Source organism: Bubalus bubalis, chromosome 3 (genome assembly GCF_019923935.1).
Source record: "Bubalus bubalis isolate 160015118507 breed Murrah chromosome 3, NDDB_SH_1, whole genome shotgun sequence".
Classification (NCBI taxonomy): domain Eukaryota; kingdom Metazoa; phylum Chordata; class Mammalia; order Artiodactyla; family Bovidae; genus Bubalus; species Bubalus bubalis.
This window is the reverse complement of record NC_059159.1, coordinates 111,176,189-111,197,277: the sequence shown is the minus strand read 5'-3', so window position 1 is coordinate 111,197,277 and position 21,089 is coordinate 111,176,189. Positions and strand designations below refer to the sequence as shown.

The following is a 21,089-nucleotide window of genomic DNA, read 5'->3' as shown; positions in this document are numbered from 1 at the left end:
CACATTCAGCCTAGTATTCATTTCTTTCAAAGCAGTCAATTTTAGGTATCTATACTTGTTTCAACTATTTGTATGAGATTAAGATTTGTTGTTAGGCCCAAAAAGGAAGAATTTTCCTTCAAATTTGCCTTTAGAACTTAGAACAAATTATTTTTAATATCTTTGTTATCAAAAGATAATAAATGTTTATCCTTTGAAAGTAGATTTGATTTTCACAAGTAGGCTAAAATCATTTAAACTTCATCTAGAGTATAAAGTGGGTAAACAATCAGAGCAAGGCTTCTATGCACAATTAAGCTGTGACTGTAAGTTGATAGTATTTCTTGTTCATCATAAATTTCCTTTCTTAGTATCTAAAGATAAATTTCATTGAATATTTAATCTTATGTTTACAATAATGGTATAACAGTTTTTTATTTCTCCCTCAGCCATCTTTTAAAAATGAATTTTATCATTAAATAAAATATTGTAAATTAAAAAAAATAATAATACCTACAATGCTGATTCACTCCAAAAGATGTTGAGCAAGTCAGTAGTTGTAATCTAAATTTATTTTTCTTTAAGTTCAACTAAGAAGTTTATATTTTTTTCCTAGAGGCTACTAGGAATTTTATGGTCTTCATCTGTATTATATTACCCTATCAGAGAAACAAGGATTTTCTCAATACTTCTATCTTTCTCAAACTTCCATATTTGTGTCTTTGGACATCTAGTCTCTTCATCTGAACTGCTTTGTACCACTTCCCCTTTAATTTACTCATGTCCACATCTTTTTCCTGTCAGTTCCAGGCTAGCACTACAATTCTTTGGAACTCCTCCAAATACATAGGTTACATTGGCATGAAGAGGCAACTAAGGAGACATATCCTTCCTCTTGTTTTTTAACCAAGTCAAAATATGTGCAGAATATTATAGATCCTACCCATATGTAACTACTGGATTCTAGGTTCTTTGATTCAATTTTAAGTTATTTAGTAAAGAGTTCTTCACTGAGGTTAAGATCACTTGAGGGCTGGGATTGTGCTGAACACTTTGACTGGGGTTTTTTTGTTCTGAGGATAAATCAGAGAAACGGACACACACTGTCCTTGACCTTATCTTAACTTACAGCTTAAGAGGGAAGGCAGACATTTAAAAATGAGTTTTGAAAAAAGTGACAAGCTTTATAGTAGACATGTAGGAGAACAGGGAATGCTTTTGTAATAATTTTTTAATTTTGGGGGGTAACAATCTTGTAAATCACAGACTATAGAATTAATCATGTGTAAGCATTTTGTGATATATAGTAATATATATCATTAATTTGACAGAATGTTAAGCTAAATTTGGACACTGCACAGAATAGCTAAGTCAGTGCAAACTCACAGGTTAATTTAAAAGAGTACTTTTATTTCAAATATACACAATATAAATAATTAAATCAACAATGTATAATCTTGAGAGTTGTCACTGGGGAATCTTTAATAGTTCAGTAATTTGTATTTAGCATAACAACCAATTTAAACCTTGAGGGGCAGTGTTTCAATACATTCTCCCTCAGAGTTGCACAATTAATAACTTATCTTTAAATATCAAGTTAAGAGGAGGTGTCTGAGTTAAGATATATATTACAGATCCACTGTGTATGTCACCTTTCATTTAAAATTTCATGGGTCAATTACCTGTGTTTTAAAATTAAATAAACTAGTTCATGTTGTAAAAATAATCTAACAGGAAGTCACAATACATAATATTCAACACTGTACTTATGATTTTTTTTGTATTTCAATAATGAATAAGAAAGAGAATAAACAAGAAATAATGGGATGAGAGGAGAAAGAAGAAATTCTAGCTTTTGTCAGAAACAAAATATAACTATTCATCACAAAAATAGTACTTCTTAATTTGGCTATGTAAGATATTTTTATTCTGTGAAAAGATGAATGAGATATCAAAGGTATTATAGTTTCCATAAAGAAATGCAAATTCAGCATTGCAAAAATTGAAACTCAGACTTTTTAAATGATGTACTAACACTTCTTAATATTCTTACTCTTTGTGTACACAGAACAAAATTCAGTTATTTTCTGGACCCCCTGTTTCTTTTAATGCAGGTCTCTTTCTCATAGATAGAACTAAGAAGTCTCATACCTGATTTCATCTGAGGACAAATAATTTACTAGACAATCTTTTAAAAAGAAGAATGAAACCCTTATTTCTTTAAAAAGTCGATGAAAAAATGTCACTGATTTTTTCCCTATGCAATCTTCTTTTAAAATCCTCCCTCAGGCTACTTCTAAGACAGTAAACAAAAGAATCAGAAAATAGTCACTTACCATACCAAATCACCAGTAGCCCAAGATGAGCATGTTCAGAATCTGAAGTGGAAAATAGACAATGATTCATAAAGATCAAGCCCAATTAAGCCTCCACTCTTGCCTCAAACTCATGGTTATTTCAGATAACAGCATCTTTTTCTAAATTGTTTTTTCCAGTCTGTATTTTTTGTTCTTTAAATGACCTCATATCTTGGTGAAATTGTAAAGTATGACTTTATTTTAGTGTGTTATATATGCATGCATGTGTGTGTTTGTGTGTAAAATGTTTTAAACAGTCTAAAAATTCCTGGAGAAGGCAAGTAGCTGAGGGAGGTGAGGTTGTAACATTGGCTTCATTTAGTGCTTTAGTTTAAGGTTATAAAAAGTTTCTGAAATTGGCTGGATATTTAAATGCCTTTTTACTTACCTTCTCTGTGTCAACAGATCTTCATAAACAATGAATGGCATAGTTCAGTGAGTGGTAAGAAATTTCCAGTCTTTAATCCCGCAACTGAGGAGAAACTCTGTGAGGTGGAAGAAGGAGATAAGGTGAGTTTTGTAACACTATTTGCATTTTATGCCAGGTTTCTTTGTTTCTCACCATTCTGAGTGCCTAACCCCTATTCCACCTTCAAATAGTCATGTCATGAAAATATGGTTTCCAGGGCATCTGGGGAAATATTGGTACATAAAGGGTACTCAATAGTCACCTAATAATGATGAGCCTGTTCTTCTGGGTGTGGAGTTTCTTTTCATATTATTTTCCTTGCTTGTTTTTCAATTTAAATAGTATCTATATTTACTGTATGAACAGACTACGTATGAAGTGAGTGGTCATAGGTTTAAAAAGTGGAGAAATCCTTTATTTATATAAAACATTTTTCTTAAGTGAAAAAAGGAAACTAAAAAAAAAAAAAATTTAATACAGGACTTTAGTAACAATACATTGCCAAGTCATTGCATTAACAATCATTGAATTAGCATTAATCAGTACCTAAAAAACTGAATTTTAAAGGATTTAAGTTGAATCACAAATTGTGTTGTTTCTTTTTAGCTAATAATATAACAACACAAGCTAACTTTTATGGTGATAATTTTTACTACTAATTAAAAAAAATTTAGTACACAATGCAACCCTATGTATTACTGCTAGCCACTTTTACAGTTGATGATAGAATAGCAGAAATAAAAGGGTAATTTACTCAAGATGATATTGCTAATATATAATGAAATCAGCATTCAAATGCTGATTTGAATTGTTCTTCTGATTCCAGAACCTGTGACTGGCAGGGCTACTCTCTTTGTTAATATTATTAAAGTAAGAGAGGGTGATATTAAATAGGTAAGGGAGTGAAGAGATTAAAAGCCTTCAGAATTTTTATCTGAACACATATCTTAAAAAGAATATGGTCTAACTGGAAAAGATTTTTCTGGTCTTTAGTTGTCTAGCTCTTATCAAGATTTTAATTTCTGTCATGTAAGATATAAAGAGGTTAATTATTTTGCTACATGAAAAGACTACTTATTGGAAGATGAAAACTCAGCAAAACTCAAGGATAATACTACTCTCGACACTGTCAGTTCATGGCAGCAGTCATGTCTTCTCGTACTGTCACCATTCTTTCCTTATCTTCTTCCCAATCAACTAATCTCAAGATATTACACCTTGCAAACCTATTTGAAAACAGTGATATACCTGAAGGGCTCTTTAGGATTTAGGAAAGGCCCTGGATTCAGGTTGCATTATTATCAGAAGAAATAAGACCCATGCCTTGAGGGGCAAGAATGCAGAGTTTAGACAGAGGAGTCAACAGCTTGAGAAGTAGAAGCAAAATAGAATGGAGACACATGTCATCTGCTTTCAGATTTCACTTTCTATATACCAGAGTTCATCCATGCATAAATTCCTCAAGGGTTTCTCATTGACTCTGGGGAAAAAAAACTTTGCTTCTGGCTTCTATTTTTCCCTATCAGTGTAAGAGTTCCAACCTTTACCATGCCCCGAACATTGCATGTTGGGCACTGCCTCTAGACGATGGCCATGGTACTGTCCTTGGGACCAAGTTCAAGTCATCATCTGTGATAAGAGCACAAAAGATCCACAGCTGCATTTATCATTTAACCTTTTGGAGCTTCTATTACTTTTTGTATAAAAGAAGGAGATAGGAAAAACTTGGGAGAGTTTAAAAAAACATGGGAGACTTTCCTGGTGGTCCAGTGGTTAAGACTCCATGCTTTCAATGCATGGGATGCAGGTTCAATTCCCGGTCAGGAAACTAAGCTCTCACATACCTTGCGGTTGACTGCCCTCCCTGCAAAAGAACTGGAAAAAAAATAAAAATAAAACAAATAAGTGAAATGTTTTAATACCACCAGGCATACAATGAAGCTTCCATTGTTATAGGTTTCACACTTCTTTAAGCTTTCTCTAACATTTCCAGGTAGAATTGCTCTCTTCTATGTCATTATAGAACACCACATTTATGTATATTCTAAGCCTTGTCTTTTATTGCTTATTGGTTAATTTGTCTGAGACAATATGCTTCTTGTAGAGATAGAAGACATGAGATGAACTTGGTTTAGAGATGAACTACATCTCACCTTTATGCTCATGGTATCTAACACACTATAAGTAATGAATAAATGAAATAATTTACTCCTTTATCAAGTTTTGTTTCTGTATATTTCATACATCTCAGAAATCTAGTACTAAATTGACTACTGACTAAAGCAGTAATTCTAGAAATGTTGGATGCTTTAGAATTTCCTGGGGGGGTGGCACTTATTAAAACACTGATCCCTGAGCCCCACATATCCCAAAGTTTGTTTCAATAATTCTAGAGTGAGACCTGAGGACCTGCATTTCTGACAAATTCTTAGCTGAAGCTGATGTTGGGATCAGGATAAGGGAATACACTTTGAGAACCACTGAACAAATATATTAAATCGTAAGTTGGATCTCCCCTCAGGTGTTATTAACATTTAACAGGAGGCAGGGATTCTGACAAGTACGGAAGTTAATGATTGGGAACTGTGCTAAGACAATCAATCTGCATCTCTCAGAAATGCCATAAGACTGAACTAGGGCAAGAAATACTGATGATCCCTAGCAAAGTATTCAGGAAACTCAGAACCCTTGGTCCCATGAGCCATTCCCAGAAATAAGAGAAAAATTGGTTCTTCACATTCAATAAGGAAAAATAGCTTTTAATCAGAGACTCCTAGAGATCTACCCAGCATTCTGTGCGTGCTAAATCACTTCAGCCATGTCCGACTCTTTGCAACCCTGTGGACTGTAGCCCACCAGGCTCAGTGGGATTTTCCTGGCAGGAATACTGGAATGGGTTGCCATTCCCTCCTCCAAGGGATCTTCCTGATCTAGGGATCCAACCTGCATCTCCCACAGCTCCTGCATTGCAGGTGCATTCTTGACCACTGAGCCACCAGGGAAGCCCTCAACCCAGCATTGCTGCTGCTGCTGCTGCTAAGTCGCTTAAATCGTGTCCAACTCTGTGCGACCCCAGAGACGGCAGCCTACCAGGCTCCCCCGTCCCTGGGATTCTCCAGGCATTACATGACCTCAAATATCCTAGTTGCTTGAGTGGCTCTGACAACCCTGAAGAGATGGGAAAAGCAATAACAGGCAAGCTGAGGACAGAGTTGAGCCCCTGATGGTTGCGTACTCTTTCTCTCCAGAGGTGTCCTGGCCTCTCAGGAGGGAGACTGCAGAACCGTTTGCAGTGTGCGTTAGCGAAAGAAAAAACATTTAATTCTTTAGCTCTGGGGCCTTGGACGTCTCACTTTGCCCCTAGCTTCCGGAATGAGTTTCCTCAGTAAAACAAATCTGTGCCTGGAATTCCAGGTGAAATCTTGTCAGGCCATCTGAGGACTTGGCATCGTTGGTGAGATTTACCCTCTTTCTAAAGTAAAGTGAGGGAAAGCTGATGATCACACCTGAAGCTTTAGAAATACCTATTATCCATTTGCTCTCTGCTTATTGACGGTTACTGCTGCTTGTCGAAGAGAAGAACTGTCTGTGCAAATGTAGATTAAAAACATTCATTAACGTCCAACAAAGCTTCAAATCAGGTCACTGTGCTAATGGAGTTGGCTGAATACTTATCTCTCAAGTTAGATTGTTAATGGTATAAACTGTCCATAGCAAGCAACTGTTTGCTTAAGATCCAGTGCTCTTGTCATCATATTCTTTTCTGAAATAATCTACCAGCTTTTGTTTTTAAATAATTATTGCTGTTCTCACAAGTTTGCCGACAAATGTATGGTAACTTCTAACGTTGCTTAGTGAAGGTACAAATCTAGTAAATTACAGGGTCACAGTAAACCTAATATTCTGGAACTGACTCTTTAGATAATGAGCCAAGAGGTTTTAAGGATTTAATTTATGAGTAGAATGGAGCTAACAATGGGCTACATACAGCCTTTCAATGGTATTATAAAGAGAGGAGGAGGGGCAAGAACAAATGGAGGTTACAAAGCAAAGCACAGATGTGGGTGGGAACTGTTTTCTTTTCACTTCAGTGGCTCTTTTAGGCTATATCGCCTAATCCCACAAGCTGCTTTTAATACTACAGCATGACCTAGCAAATAATTGGTGGGGATAAAAGTAAATGTCCATTACAGTAAGTGTCTGTGACAGGTGTAAATCTGGTCTGATAACTATTTTCTTCAAATATGGATGCATGTAATATGGAAATACGTGGTCTGGCAGGAATGGATGAGTTCAGTCCTTCGTTAACTTCTTCTGTTCAACTTGTGGTCCCCTACTTTAAAAAAGGAACACTTTAAACACTATCAGGTAAAAGCGCTATTGATGGCAGAAAATTTGAGTTAATGTATCAAATTGTTTTCTAATTATTTAAAATTATGTCTTTGGATATGCTAGTCCTGGATTAAAAATCCAAGCAATAATAGTCTTGGGATAATAATAATAATAATTTTTTAAAAACCTCTATACCTAATAGTTTGATTAATGTAAAAGCTGTGCTATATAATGGAATCAATTAAGATATGAATTATTTTATAAATATCAATATAAGATTATTTATATAAGGAGCACCCTTATATGAAATCAATGTAACATAATGAAAACTCATTATAAGATACATAATAAAATGTTTAAATATTTATTAACTGCCTATCATAGACCCAAAGAGTAAGAAATATTATAGCTTATACTAGAGGTAGCAGTAAATATTCATTGCAAAGGAGATCATTATCAGGATAGCTTTAAAGCTATCCTAAAACTGGATTTTAGAGTCAGATTTGGAATCAAATTTTGGTTCTACTTTTGCTGCATCTCATGTCCTATAAAACCAAGTTTGTGATGCTTAACTACAGCAGTAGCATAGTGCCAGGAACTTAGTAAGCTTTTAACTAGTAGCTATTATCAAGCTGGTTTAGTTTGGCAACGGTTTAGGTAGGTAGTGATATTTGAGCTGGGTCTTAAAGAATATGAAGGATTTTGAAAGGAAGGGATGAGCTGGGAGAACGTTCTAGGAAGGAAAATTACAAAAGCAAATGTGAGAAACAGAGGGCTACCTAGAGTATAAAACGTATAAACACAAGTTTGAGTAGGTGACTTAGAGCCGGAAATGCTAGGCCTTGAAAATCAGAAAGAGGAGACTGGCTTCAGGACTGTGGGCAAAAGGGAGCATTTGCAAATACAGGGAAGGGAAAGTGATATGGTCAAATTATTTGAGGAAGATTAGCCTGGTTGGAATAGGCAAGACCACAAAGTGGTGCCACAGTGGTGAAGAATCTACCTGCCAATACAGGAGATGCAGGAGATGCAGGTTTGATCCCTGGGTTGGGAAGATCCCCTGGAAGAGGAAATGTCTACCCACTCTAGTATACTTGCCTGGGAAATCCCATGGCCAGAGGAGCCTGGCAGGCTACAGTTCATGGGGTTGCAAAGAGTTGAACACAACTGAGTGACTAAGCAATGTAGTAGGCAAACAATCTGAGGAGGCAAGAGAATGGACCTAGGAGGGTTAGCAACAATGCAAGATGATAGCCTAAAATAATACAGGGCAGTGAAAACTGAAAGGAAGGATTAAAATACACTAGAATTGCTGAGAGTTAAGTTTGTTTTGACTCACTCCAACTCCAATAGAACGTACTACCACTTAATGAACATTTAACATAATGTCTGTCACACAGAAAATGTTTCAAATATCACTTTATTTAGTCTTCAACACAACTCCATGAGGTAAATTATGGTGGTGATTTAGTCGCTAAGTGGTATCCATCTCCTTGCAAGCCCCTGGACAGTAGCCTGCTAAGCTCCTCCATCCATGGAATTTTCCAGGCAAGAATACTGGAGTGGGTTGCCATTTCTTTCTCCAGGAGATCTTCTTGACTAAGGGAATGAGCCCATGTCCTGTTTTGGCAGGCAGATTCTTTACCACTGAGCCACCTGGGAAGCACGTGAGGTAAATTATTCCTGTTTTAAAGATAAGAAGATACTTCTCTGGTGGTCCAATGGTTACGAATCCTCCTTGCAATGCAAGGGACACAGGTTCAGTGCCTGGTTGGGAAACTAAGATCCCACATGCAGCAGAGCAACTAAGCCCACACGCCACAACCACTAAGCTTGTGTGCCACAACTGGGGTATCTGTGTGCCACAACAAAAGATCCCACATGCCACAGCTAAGACCTGACACAGCTTAAATAATCCAAAAACAAAAGGTTAGAGAAATCATATAACAATATAGTTCACTTCAGGATGAACTGAACCAAATTTCTCATGGTTTATAATAGAGATGTGATTATGTGGTTGTGTGTTTCTCCCATACAATTAGGATTTTCAAAAGGTTGGTCTCTTTACTTCACTATTTAATCATTAGCAACCTGATAAGAATGCTACAGAATAGAATGTTTAGCAAATCTTTAGTGTTGTTTAGCAAATCTTTAGTGTGTAGCAAATCATAAATGGATGAATAGATGGATACTTCAAAACTTACATAGTTAATAGGTGAGGAACCAGAATTCAGATCTGGGTTGTTTTGTTCCAGAGCTATATATTAACTACCATTACTCTATTTCTGTGCCTGAAAGATAAAATATATGAGAAAAGGAGAAGCATGATCTAAAGAACATAACCACAAAACTGTCCTTATTTATAGCAGCATTCTCCATGAACATATTTTCCATATGGCAGAGTTACTTGTCTTGAAGCCAATTATTCCATATCCCTCTGAGAGACCAGGAGGCCTATGATAAGCTGTATTTGGCTAAGGCTGATGATAGAACACTGAGCAGAAGGATCCCAGTGAAAGCTGTGTCATACAGACCTTTTTAAACACAGAGCATGTATTTTATAAGCTGTGGTATCTACAGATCATGCTGGCAATTTCAGATTCTTACAGTTTGCCTTTAATGTTTTTCAACAGCACTCTTCCAAAATGATTTGGAGAAGGTGAGAACCTATGGCCTAAAACAATGTCTAAATATAAGCAATCAATGTGGTTAACTGAATGCTCAAAATAGGAACTATATATGTGTGTGTATATATATATATATATATGCATTTATTAGGAATGGAGAGTAATAATACATGTATTTTATTGTATATAATCATCATTCCCTCAAAAGTTAAACAGTAATATATACAAGTGTATGATGCTTACAGTGAAAGAATATTTGCTTGTAATCTGTATTGTGATAATATATCACTTAGACCAGATCATGCTTCTAAAATATTTCTCTGGCCCAAGATCATCTTAGCGTGGCAATAAATGTTGTAAAAATAATTTACTTTGCTTGTATTTTAATTTGCAGACTTGTAAGTTTGGGATGATTTCTTTTTTTTTTACTTTTTGGCCGCACTATACTAGATCTTAGTTCTTCAACCAGAGATCAAATCTGTGCCCCTTGAAGCGGAAGAGTAAATCTTGGCCACTGGACCACCAGGGAACTTCCAGTTTGGGACTTCTTAACTAAATATAATCAAAGACAGGGAATATTAATCTGAGATCCATGCCTCCTCAAGGGAAGATACCATTGTTGAATGGGTTCAGTTTAATTTGGGCAACTTAAAAAAAATAGAGCAATTTTATCTTCAGTTTCTTTCAGGAAACTATCACTCCTACCCAAAAGAAAACACACTGGCCTAAGAGGTACCATGATTTGTGGAGCTTATATAGCTTCACATAGCGACCAGACTGATGTACAAAAGAACACTGGGATGATGTATGTGTTTAAAGTATTTACAACTGATTTGATGGGGGAAGGAAAAAGGACACATGAAGTATTAAGGGAAGAGGCAGTGATTTTTGTAGTAGATGGATTCTAAAGGAGCTCATATGGGATCTGAACAAAGATCTATGGGAGTGAGTCGTCAGGGAGAGTATTTAACTGAGGCAGAGTAGGAAAGAACAGGAGGAATAAACCAGTTTAGGAAAAGGTATGAGTAAAGACACACTAATGAAGGCAAGAAACCTAGATTGAGTGTGAAATTTCTTGATTATTTTTGTTTGAATTAATATAATTAAAGCAGTACCTGAATAGTAAGAAACTGACTTTTTTACCTATTTAGGGATTGAAAGAATCTCTCTGCACCCAACTGGGAAATGAGAGGTTGTAATATACTGCCCTTCTTTATACCAGACCCTGCTGCCTCTATACCTTTTTTCCCTCTGCACAAGAGGACTGAGGATATGTTTATAATGTTTGCTCTTCAACAGCAAAACACAGTTCTTATTCACCCTTCAGTAGGTTCTTCATGAGAGTGCACAGCCCATAAAATCAACAGAGAGCCAAGAAGATACTCACTGTTTTAGATCTTGAGTTTCCCTGGAACTTTTGGCAACCCAGTCACCAAAACAGTGAAATGTTAGTGGTGAAGAGCGAAGATTCTACCACCAGCTAGGCTCTGTTTAAAACATAGTTCAGCCACTTTCAGCTACTGAGCTCGAGCAAATCTCAACCTTCTTTTTTGCTTTAGTTTCCTCATCTGTAAAATAGAAAATGTATCTGTCTCATAAAGCTATTGAAAATTAAATGAGTTAATATGTGTAAAGCAATTAGAACATTACCTGATATATGGTAAACACTCCAATGATAGCAACTATTAAAATATAATATTTCTATTTTAGGAAATCATGCATGTGCTTTGTATATGGCTCTCATCATTCCAAAAAGTAGGCAGCAGATATAATTCTAATATACAGTAGTTGAGTCCAATGTGCTGGACTTTGAGCTGATGAAGACACAGCTTATGAGGAACTCTAGTCTATTTTATATGGTTATTACCATTGAATTTATGAATATATTTAGCCCACTAATTCGGAGAAGGCAATGGCACCCCACTCCAGTACTCTTGCCTGGAAAATCCCATGGATGGAGGAGCCTGGTGGGCCGCAGTCCATGTGGTTGCTAAGAGTCGGACAAGACTCAGCGACTTCACTTTCACTTTTCAGTTTCATGCATTGGAGAAGGCAATGGCAACCCATTCCAGTGTTCTTGCCTGGAGAATCCCAGGGACGGGGGAGCCCCGTGGGCTGCCGTCTATGCGGTCGCACAGAGTCAGACACGACTGAAGCGACGTAGCAGCAGCAGCAGCCCACTAATTGAATTCACTTTGACCGCAGGAGGATGTTGACAAAGCAGTGAAGGCTGCAAGACAAGCTTTTCAGATTGGCTCTCCATGGCGTACTATGGATGCTTCAGAGAGAGGACGGCTGTTAAACAAGTTGGCTGACTTAATTGAAAGAGATCATCTGCTCCTGGCGGTGAGTATTAACTGAACTGGGCAGAACTCAAAATCTCTAGAAAGCATTCATGTTTCAGATTGGTAAGTTGTTTTGTGGTTAGTGGTCACTACATACTCTCTAAACAACAATAACAACAATATACTTTCTAGAAATAAAACAAAAAACTTCTATCAGCTCTTGTATATGAACCATACCACTGAGCTTATTTTCAGACAGTAAGTACTCTGCACGTGGGTTCTAGATGATGTTAATATCTACTCCCAAAATAGACTTTGCAGTCTAAACTTTGGCAGATGCTGAGTTAAAACAGATTAAACAAATTTCTTTCCTTAACTGTAGAATTTCTGAGTCTTTAACAAGGTCATCTGCAGCATTAAGATTCTAGAATAATAGACTAGCTTTCTTGAATTTACTTGACTACTGAACTCTGAGTGAAAAAAATCTCATGGAGTTTCTTAAAGGTGTCCAGAATATTTCTTTAAAATGACTCTTATTTCTCCAGTCTTAGCCCACCAAAATAGTTAATAAGCGGCCACTTTTTCTCTTCCTGAAATGAACTGATACACATTCACAATGGTCTTGATTAAATTATATTCTTTTTGTAGGTGAGAGAGTAATAAAGAAAAATCCATTCATGTGTTTATAAAAATGTTATTTTTATGTATACTCATTTTAAAAAAACATTTCAGCAGTTATATGGATCAGCACATAAAATGGGTAGAGGGGGGTGTTACCTTGTTTTCTCCTTGAGAAGCCAATTAACACAAAGCAACAGCAACAGAAGATTTCAGAGTAAGCTTTTACTACCTTTAGAACCTTAACTTGCAGTAACAAGAAGGCTTTCTTTTTTAAATCAACATTGTTAGTTATAGTTAATCAAAGTGTTGTTTATTATCCAAAGATTCAGCATAAAATATGCAAAAGTATGGAATTAGAAGTTATACACAATATAACATTAACTGAAAATGTCCTACAGGAAGAAAGCAGAATATGTTAAAACTTGGCTTCCTTAATTTATTTAATCTGTGAATTACAGAGACAGAATATTGTACAACAGACAAGGAACTGATCTAAGAGTTTGTCACCTGTACATTCTTGCCTCAGCAGAACATCAGGCCCCAAAGTCTTAAAAGTTCTGCTTAAGAAAAGGAGGAAAATAGGAGATAGTCATCCTAAAACCATTAGGGCACTGGACTAAAAAATGTTGAACTTTACAGCCTAACCATTCAAATAATTATGGTATTAGTAACAAAACTCAGAGTTTCACAATTCAATATTTTGTTGCAGAAAACTCATGGATTAAAAAAAATCTAGAGGTTACTTAAGTTTGTGTGAATTGTGTGAGAATATCCACATGGAATGTAAAAATTAAAAATGATTATTGAGGCATTATTAATGGTCACTGACAGTAAATAGACACCCACTGTTGTATCATGCAACAAGTAAAATCTTGTTGGAACCCTGATCTGACTAAAGAAACTAAGCACCACTCTCACAAGCTGTGCGTATATAAAATTGTGACCAATTCCTGGAAAGTTGGTTCACTAGGGGCGCTCAGAATGAGACAGAAGGGCACTAAAGTTTAGAAACCAGAATCTCAATACCTTTTCTACCCAGATCTTATGTCCTTAAGCAAGTCATTTTAACTCTTTTTTTAATCTCCTTTTTACAAAGAGGAAGTTATACAAGAATGCTCACAGGATTTCTTCCAGTGTTTTCAAAATTCCCTAGCACATGACTATTCAAAATATTCAGTTCATTTCAGTCGCTCAGTCATGTCCAGCTCTTTGCAACCCCATGGACTGCAGCATGTCAGGCTTCCCTTCCATCACCAACTCCCAGAGCTTGCTCAAATTCATGTCCATCAAGTCAGTGATGCCATCCAACCATCTCATCCTATGTCATTCCCTTCTCCTCCTGCCTTCAATCTTTCCCAGCATCAGAGTCTTTTCAAATGAGTCAGTTCTTCACATCAGGTGGCCAAAGTATTGGAGTTTCAGCTTCAGCATCAGTCCTTCCAATGCATATCCAGGACAGATTTCTTTTAAGATTGACTGGTTTGATCTCCTTGCAGTTCAAAGGAGTCTCAAGAGTCTTCTCCAACACCACAGTTCAAAAGCATCAATTCTTTGGTGCCCAGCCTGTTTTATGGTCCAACTCTCACATCCATACATGACTACTGGAAAAACCATAGCTTTGACTAGATGGTCCTTTGTTGGCAAAGTAATGTCTCTGCTTTTTAAAATGCTGTCTAGGTTGGTCATAGCTTTTCTTCCAGTGAGCAAGTGTATTTTAATTTCATGGCTGCAGTCACCATCTGAATGATTTTGGAGCCCAAGAAAATAAAGTCTGTCACTGTTTCCATTGTTTCCCCATCTGTTTGCCATGAAGTGATGAAATATTGACTATCTTTTTAATCTAAAATTTCTATGGAACTTTAGACTTGGGATGATCTCTTTTTCAGACAATGGAGGCAATGAATGGTGGAAAACTATTTTCCAATGCATATCTGATGGATTTAGGAGGCTGCATAAAAACACTACGCTACTGTGCAGGCTGGGCTGACAAGATCCAGGGCCGTACAATACCCATGGGTAAGTAACTTTAGGAAACCACCCAGAGTGAGGGTACGGGTGAGGAGAATACTGTAGAGATGAATAATTCCTAACTCTCCCTTTTAAAGATGTCAACCAAGTAGGGGAAAATTATTTTCTTCTTGACTTTGAGACAATGCAGTCTGACCCTGGAAGTTCTGCTAAGATTCATCATATGGATTTTAAAATTGTTCCAGCATAATCATGCAGAAGATAACACTACAGATATTTTAGAAAGTATTAGAGTAAGAACATCTGTATGTCCACAATTACTGATTTAAGCAGTTGTCTCTCTAAGGAAACTTTTCAAAGCTGGCCTCTGAAATTATTTATTTGGGTTTTATTCCAACAGTGACATTTACATTCTTCCTATAATGTAATTATTTAAGCCTCTTTGTATGTTCCAGTATGAGTCAGCTCTGGCCATTCTGTGTGCCTGGTCTAACTCAGTATAGTTAGAGCAGGCTAATTAAACAAACTAATTCACATTGATTTGTTTCAAATAGTTTCAAAGAAAGATGAGCCTGTGTTTATAGCTTAAGAATTTGTGTGAGTGAATATGTTTGCTTTTTAGTATTTTAATACAGTATACACATAATGGGATAAGAATATGAAAAACATAAATTTGGAAAACACCAGGAGCTGAATTTAATTCATATACACTTACTGACTATGAAAACAAAATATCCTCCAGGACTGGCCCTGATGTACATTTCCATCTAATTGGAGCGGCCCTCAGCTTAGAAGTGAGCACCAGGAAGTGGAAAGGGGAGAGAGAGACCATGGTGGGACCAAGAACTGTGGATATTTTAGAAACTTTTATTTTACCCTTTGACAAAACAGGAGAAGCCATTTAGAGTACAAACACATCTTGACAAGGGGCCTTCTTACTATGACAGCCAGGAAACTTTTGTGGGAACTAGAACAGAACAAATCACAAAGCATAGTGCAAACTCAGGATGAGCGCATCAAGGTCACATGTGGTCATTCATTGAGGCATATGAATCAATCAGATCCAGACTGAAAAGAAATGTCTTCTACTTCTGACATCTTTTTCCTAGATTAAGAGAATTTGCTTTTATCATTTGGTAGGCAAAAAAAAAAAAAAAAAAAAAAAAAAAGAGGACTTTTTAGAACAAGTCAGTGGGAAAAACTTGCCAGTCATAGAGAGCTATTTTTTAATTCTACCATGTTTTAATTTTACTATTTTTTAAATTATATTAGGTACTTAAAAAATTACTGGTAGAACTTAAGAGTCATCAGAAACAGAGCTATGTTTCTTTCCTATTTACATACCTTTTATTTCCTTTATCATGAAAGAAAGGAAATTTTGAGAATAAGTATGAATTAGAAAGTAGTCCTCTGGGAGGATCAGAGATAGAATAAACATCATTCAGATCTTTTCCAATTGTGCACCTAACTCAGTTTTATGGTTCCTCTTATTTCAAATTACTATTTGAGGGCTCACCCTATTTTAGGGTTTTCATTTTGTAAATAATCAGAAATATAAACTCTTTTTAAATTATTGTCTATATCTTCCTCTCACATCAGCCCCAAACCAACATTCTGTGACTATCAAGCACATTTGTCCATAAATATTTATGCATTTTATTTTCCAGATGGAAACTTTTTTACATATACAAGAAGTGAGCCTGTTGGTGTGTGTGGCCAAATCATTCCTGTAAGTTGTTCCCTTATGTAACTTTCAGTCTCAAAAGAAATGAGTTCTAATTCTGTTTCATTTGGTATGATGCTTTCTCAGGCACAAATGAATGCTTAGATATTTGCTAAATGTGGAGCAAATATAGTCATTGTTGAACTTAGGTCTCTCTGTGACTATACCCTTTGAATATGAACTAGGTAATCTAAATCCTATCTATACTCTGGTACATCTCTTGAGTGTGTTTCCATAGTACAGTATCACCAAATCTTAACCTTTTACTCTAAGGTTTGTTTTAAAAAGCTATGTTGTAAACTCTTACGATTAACATGACATAGCAAAGCAGTCATTGTGCAAGACACCAGCCATTTTAATGAAGTATAGTATGGCCAACTGCTCTCCAACACTTCATATATCTGCATTGGGACTTCTCAGCATGGAGAATAGTAGCAACCAGAGTGTTCAAATTCTTGAATGAAATTTCTTAACTAAATTATAGAAACCATGCCAGAGGCATTTGAAGCACAGTATGGAATATATTTTATCTTTAGATAAAAGGCTTTGATACTCCATATTCTTCTTTGAGAAAGTACCATGTTTAAGCAGAATCATGAAGATTTCCTTCTAAGTCCAATAAATAGGAGACTACCAGTGATTTTCCTTTAAATGATATATTCAAAAAGGCAAAAAAAAAAAAAAAAAAAAAACCAGATGGCAAAATGCCCTGATGTTCTTAGATGAGGAAGTGGTAATGACTATCTTTTGCTCCAATGAGACTAAAATATACACATACCAACGTTTTGAATAAAATTGCTTGTTAGTTCAAAACTCCCAATAAAATCCATAAAATTACACAATCCTGAATAGTAGTAAATACTAATATTTACTGTTTGTCTGTGGTGAACCAATCATTGTGTTAAACATTTGGACCACTTTCTCTATGAATCCTCAGGACAGCGTTCTGAAGTAAAGAGAATTGTTGTCAGCATGTGCAGATGATGAAATCATACATAGAGTGCATATAACTTGTCTGAATTCATATGGCTGCTCAGTGATTGAGCTGAGATTTGAACCAACCTGTCAGTCTCCAGACTTTGGACTTCTGCCTTTAGCAAGCTGTTTTCAGTGGAAGTGCTGCTAAGTCGCTTCAGTTGTGTCCGACTCTGTGCGACCCCATAGACAGCAGCCCACCAGGCTCCCCCGTCCCTGGGATTCTCCAGCCAAGAACACTGGAGTGGGTTGCCATTGCCTTCTCCAATGCATGAAAGTGAAAAGTGAAAGGGAAGTCGCTCAGTGTGTCCGACTCTAGCGAACCCATGGACTGCAGCCTACCAGGCTCCTCCGTCCATGGGATTTTCTAGGCAAAAGTACTGGAGTGGGGTGCCACTGCCTTCTCCATCAGTGGAAATAAATATTACTAAATATTATTATTGGGTAAATAGTTATAATTAAAGACCTATTAAGGAGTGAGGAATAGTTACACTTTTTAAACACAGATAACTTATATTTAATAGAAAGGTTTGTTTTCTAAACCATGCAGTGATTTTTTTTCCTGGTAGAAAATAAACTCAAAATAATAGCACTTGATAAAATTTTATGACTTTCTCCTACTCTCTTCCTGTATCTAGTTTATTTGGAGTTTGTTTTTGTTGTTGTTGTTTTTAGCATTTATGAGTTGCTTTGAGCAATGAACTTAATTAGGATATAACAGATGGTTAAACAAAACTACCACAATTCTTATTTAACATCTACGGGGAGCATAAAATGTAGAAGTTAGATTAGCAAATGTGGCTTTCAGTAATACAAAGAATCTATTGTTATATATTGCTTTCTAGTGGAATTTCCCGTTGCTCATGTTCCTCTGGAAGATAGGGCCTGCCCTTAGCTGCGGAAACACAGTGGTTGTCAAACCAGCAGAGCAAACCCCTCTGACTGCTCTTCACATGGGATCTTTAATAAAAGAGGTATGTTTGCAAAATCAAAATGTGTGCAAGATCTCAGGAATCCTAATTGATAGTAGGAAGACCTCATCTGGTGCTACTATAAACTACATTATCTGCCAACGGCGCCTATCCAGTGGGGACACATTACACGTGGCTATTGGCAAGGATTTCTGGCAGTCAACCCAAATGAACCTCTGCCCAAAGGGAGACAGGAAGTCAGACTCAAAGCTTCATATCAAACTGTCACCTATGAGCTCTTTTTGATTTCTTTTGCCCAACATTCACAAATGCAGATTCATGTTGAAATTGGTATGATTTTTTTCCAGATGTTGAAATGCAAGTTGGTTTATAACTGCTATTAATGACTTGGAAGTTCTGCATATTTATTTAAACTGGTCTATCTGAAGGTTGGAGTCCTCTGAGCTTGTTTGTGGTATTGGGCTATATTATTTCTAAACAATTCACCCCTGAGGGAATAAGTTTATATTCTCTTTTCTATTACAGTTTCTTTTGCATTTACTTTCTTGCTCAAAAGCTGACAAAAGAACACATAAAATTTATTTTCATTGACTATCCAGGTTGTTTTATTTTTTCTTGTAAACAAGTTCTTGACTTTGTTCCTTCACATCTTACCAATATTTTAAAAATAAGAATTAGTTCTGAGAAATTTAAAATTTAGAAAATCTGGACCCATATCTTAAAAATATTCTGCACTTCAAATTAAAAGTAGGCAAAAGAAATGTAAAAATGAGACTTTTTGATGCAAATAACATGAAATTTTAATGTGCTATTTCATTTGCCACACTGCTTTATACTTGATAATTCTATAATTGGGATTGGAATCAATTTGTGATGCTTGATCATGAATGTAGTGACCATTGCATTTTTAACCTAACATTTTTTCTGATTAAATAATGTGGATAGGAATTTGCAAACAAATTAGTATGCCCTGACAATGAACAGGTAAAAGCTAAAAATATTAACATCCCCTTGGCTTCTTATTTTTGCTGAATGGATAATAAAAGACATTATTTTCCTTCCATGTGAATAATTTACCAAACACTTTTACACATACTATCTTGAGTTAGTATTATGAAATTTGAGACAGCCATCACTGGGGTAAAGAACCATGAAAGTCAAACGTGGACTTTAATGCAACCCTTGAGGTTAAGTGAGCTAAGCAGTGAATAATAATAAGAAGAATAATAATAAATGATAAAACCACTTAGATAAATCTTAACTTGTAGAGTAACTCCTAAGATTAGCATCAAGAGGGAGCTTTGGCTCCATACTCCCCTCTTTTTCTGTAGAATTAAATGATCAACTCTGTTCTAACTATTTTACTTGTCTTTTAGGCAGGGTTTCCTCCTGGAGTAGTGAATATTGTCCCTGGTTATGGGCCTACTGCAGGGGCAGCCATTTCTTCTCACATGGATGTAGACAAAGTGGCCTTCACAGGATCGACAGAGGTAACATCATTTACTTAGGCCAGTAGTGAAGCAGTCAGAAGCGTGTTTTATGTTACTGCCTTTAAGCCGACATTTCCTTAAAACAAAAGTTCTTTTAATGATTTGTTCCTTATTCTAGCCTTCAAACATGTTTATAGAACATAAGCAGATGTCATTGAGATGAAACGGAATACCTATTAACAATGTGGGGGGATTGGAGTAAACTGTTTTTAGTATGTTATTACTTTGTGTGATGAGAAATATGACTGATCAGAACTTGTCATATGATTTGTAAGGTTTATGATAGAAGATATAAATTAGGCCACAGTGATGTGTATGAATGAATTGTAGCTTTAACCTGTAGATTAGGAAGATCAAAGAACAGAGCCTCACCCTTAGCTCCTTATTTGGCGCTCTCCCGTGAACATTCCGAAAAGAAGCCAGCAGCTTAGCTTCCTGGATCCTAACTTTTCTGTTTCACTGGCTCCAGCTTGGCTATCCAGAAGGTGAAAGAACAGGATTCCAGCCATAGGCACTTCAGAGGAGAGGAGAGCTCGTAATGCTCTCTAAATGCTCTGAGTGTTGAAAATGTTTACTTTTTAAAACTTTGTGGAGAAAGAAACAGGAAGAACATTCCAGATAGTAAGGGAAAGCTAATTTGATTATTTTATCCTCCTGATTAGCCATTTCAATATAAAAATTAAGTTTACATAGAGAACTAAAGTAATAGAAAATAAAATTTTATTTTTCTTGATCCTTTTTAAGCTAGATAACTATATACTTTTTCTTGTTGTTTTATAGACATAGAATAGAAAAAGTTGACTTTCTACAAATTCCTAATTGAGATAGTAGAAAACCAATTCTTCATTCAGGAGTCTGGGGATAAAACAATTGGGAATGTTTGAGATAGAGCAATAAACTGAAAAATTATGAAGTCACAGGTTGAAATCATAGCAGAGGAGGTAAAGCGTGAAATTTCAAATTCCTCAGCCTAGTGTTGTAGACCCTCTTCATCAGGGCCCATGTTCTGCTTATGGTCCAGGTCTGGCCCACACACTTCTCTAGCTCATCTGAGTCAGAGGCTACTGTTCCCAGATGCCATCTCCACAGCACTGCCTGTTTGTCTTAGCTCATCCCTGAGATGCTATAGCACTTTGGGAGCACTTTATCTGCCCCTCTCCCCCAAAACTTTGATATTAGAAGACCAAGAAACATCTGTGTTCAAATGCTAAGTCTATGCCTCATAGCAGTGTGTTTTCCAAAAGTTAAGTATCCTTGCTAAAGTTGAGTTTCTTTATATGTAAAATGGGAATAATAATATCTACCTTATTGAATTGTACCAAATAAAACTGAATAAGCTAGTGAGTGGTAAAACATTTAGCATCCTACAAAGTATCCACTAAATGGCATGA

The 21,089-nt window shown here is 36.2% G+C and overlaps 1 protein-coding gene across 1 annotated transcript in view; it reads left to right on the top strand.

Moving 5' to 3' along the window:
- Positions 1 to 21,089, top strand: part of ALDH1A1 (aldehyde dehydrogenase 1 family member A1) — a 53,460-nt gene that overhangs the window by 11,638 nt on the left and 20,733 nt on the right. Inside the window, exons 2-7 of the mRNA XM_006067683.3 lie at positions 2,742 to 2,846; positions 11,910 to 12,050; positions 14,497 to 14,626; positions 16,246 to 16,307; positions 18,122 to 18,250; positions 19,585 to 19,698. Coding sequence (XP_006067745.1) covers positions 2,742 to 2,846; positions 11,910 to 12,050; positions 14,497 to 14,626; positions 16,246 to 16,307; positions 18,122 to 18,250; positions 19,585 to 19,698 — 681 coding nt within the window. The remainder of the gene's footprint in view (positions 1 to 2,741; positions 2,847 to 11,909; positions 12,051 to 14,496; positions 14,627 to 16,245; positions 16,308 to 18,121; positions 18,251 to 19,584; positions 19,699 to 21,089) is intronic.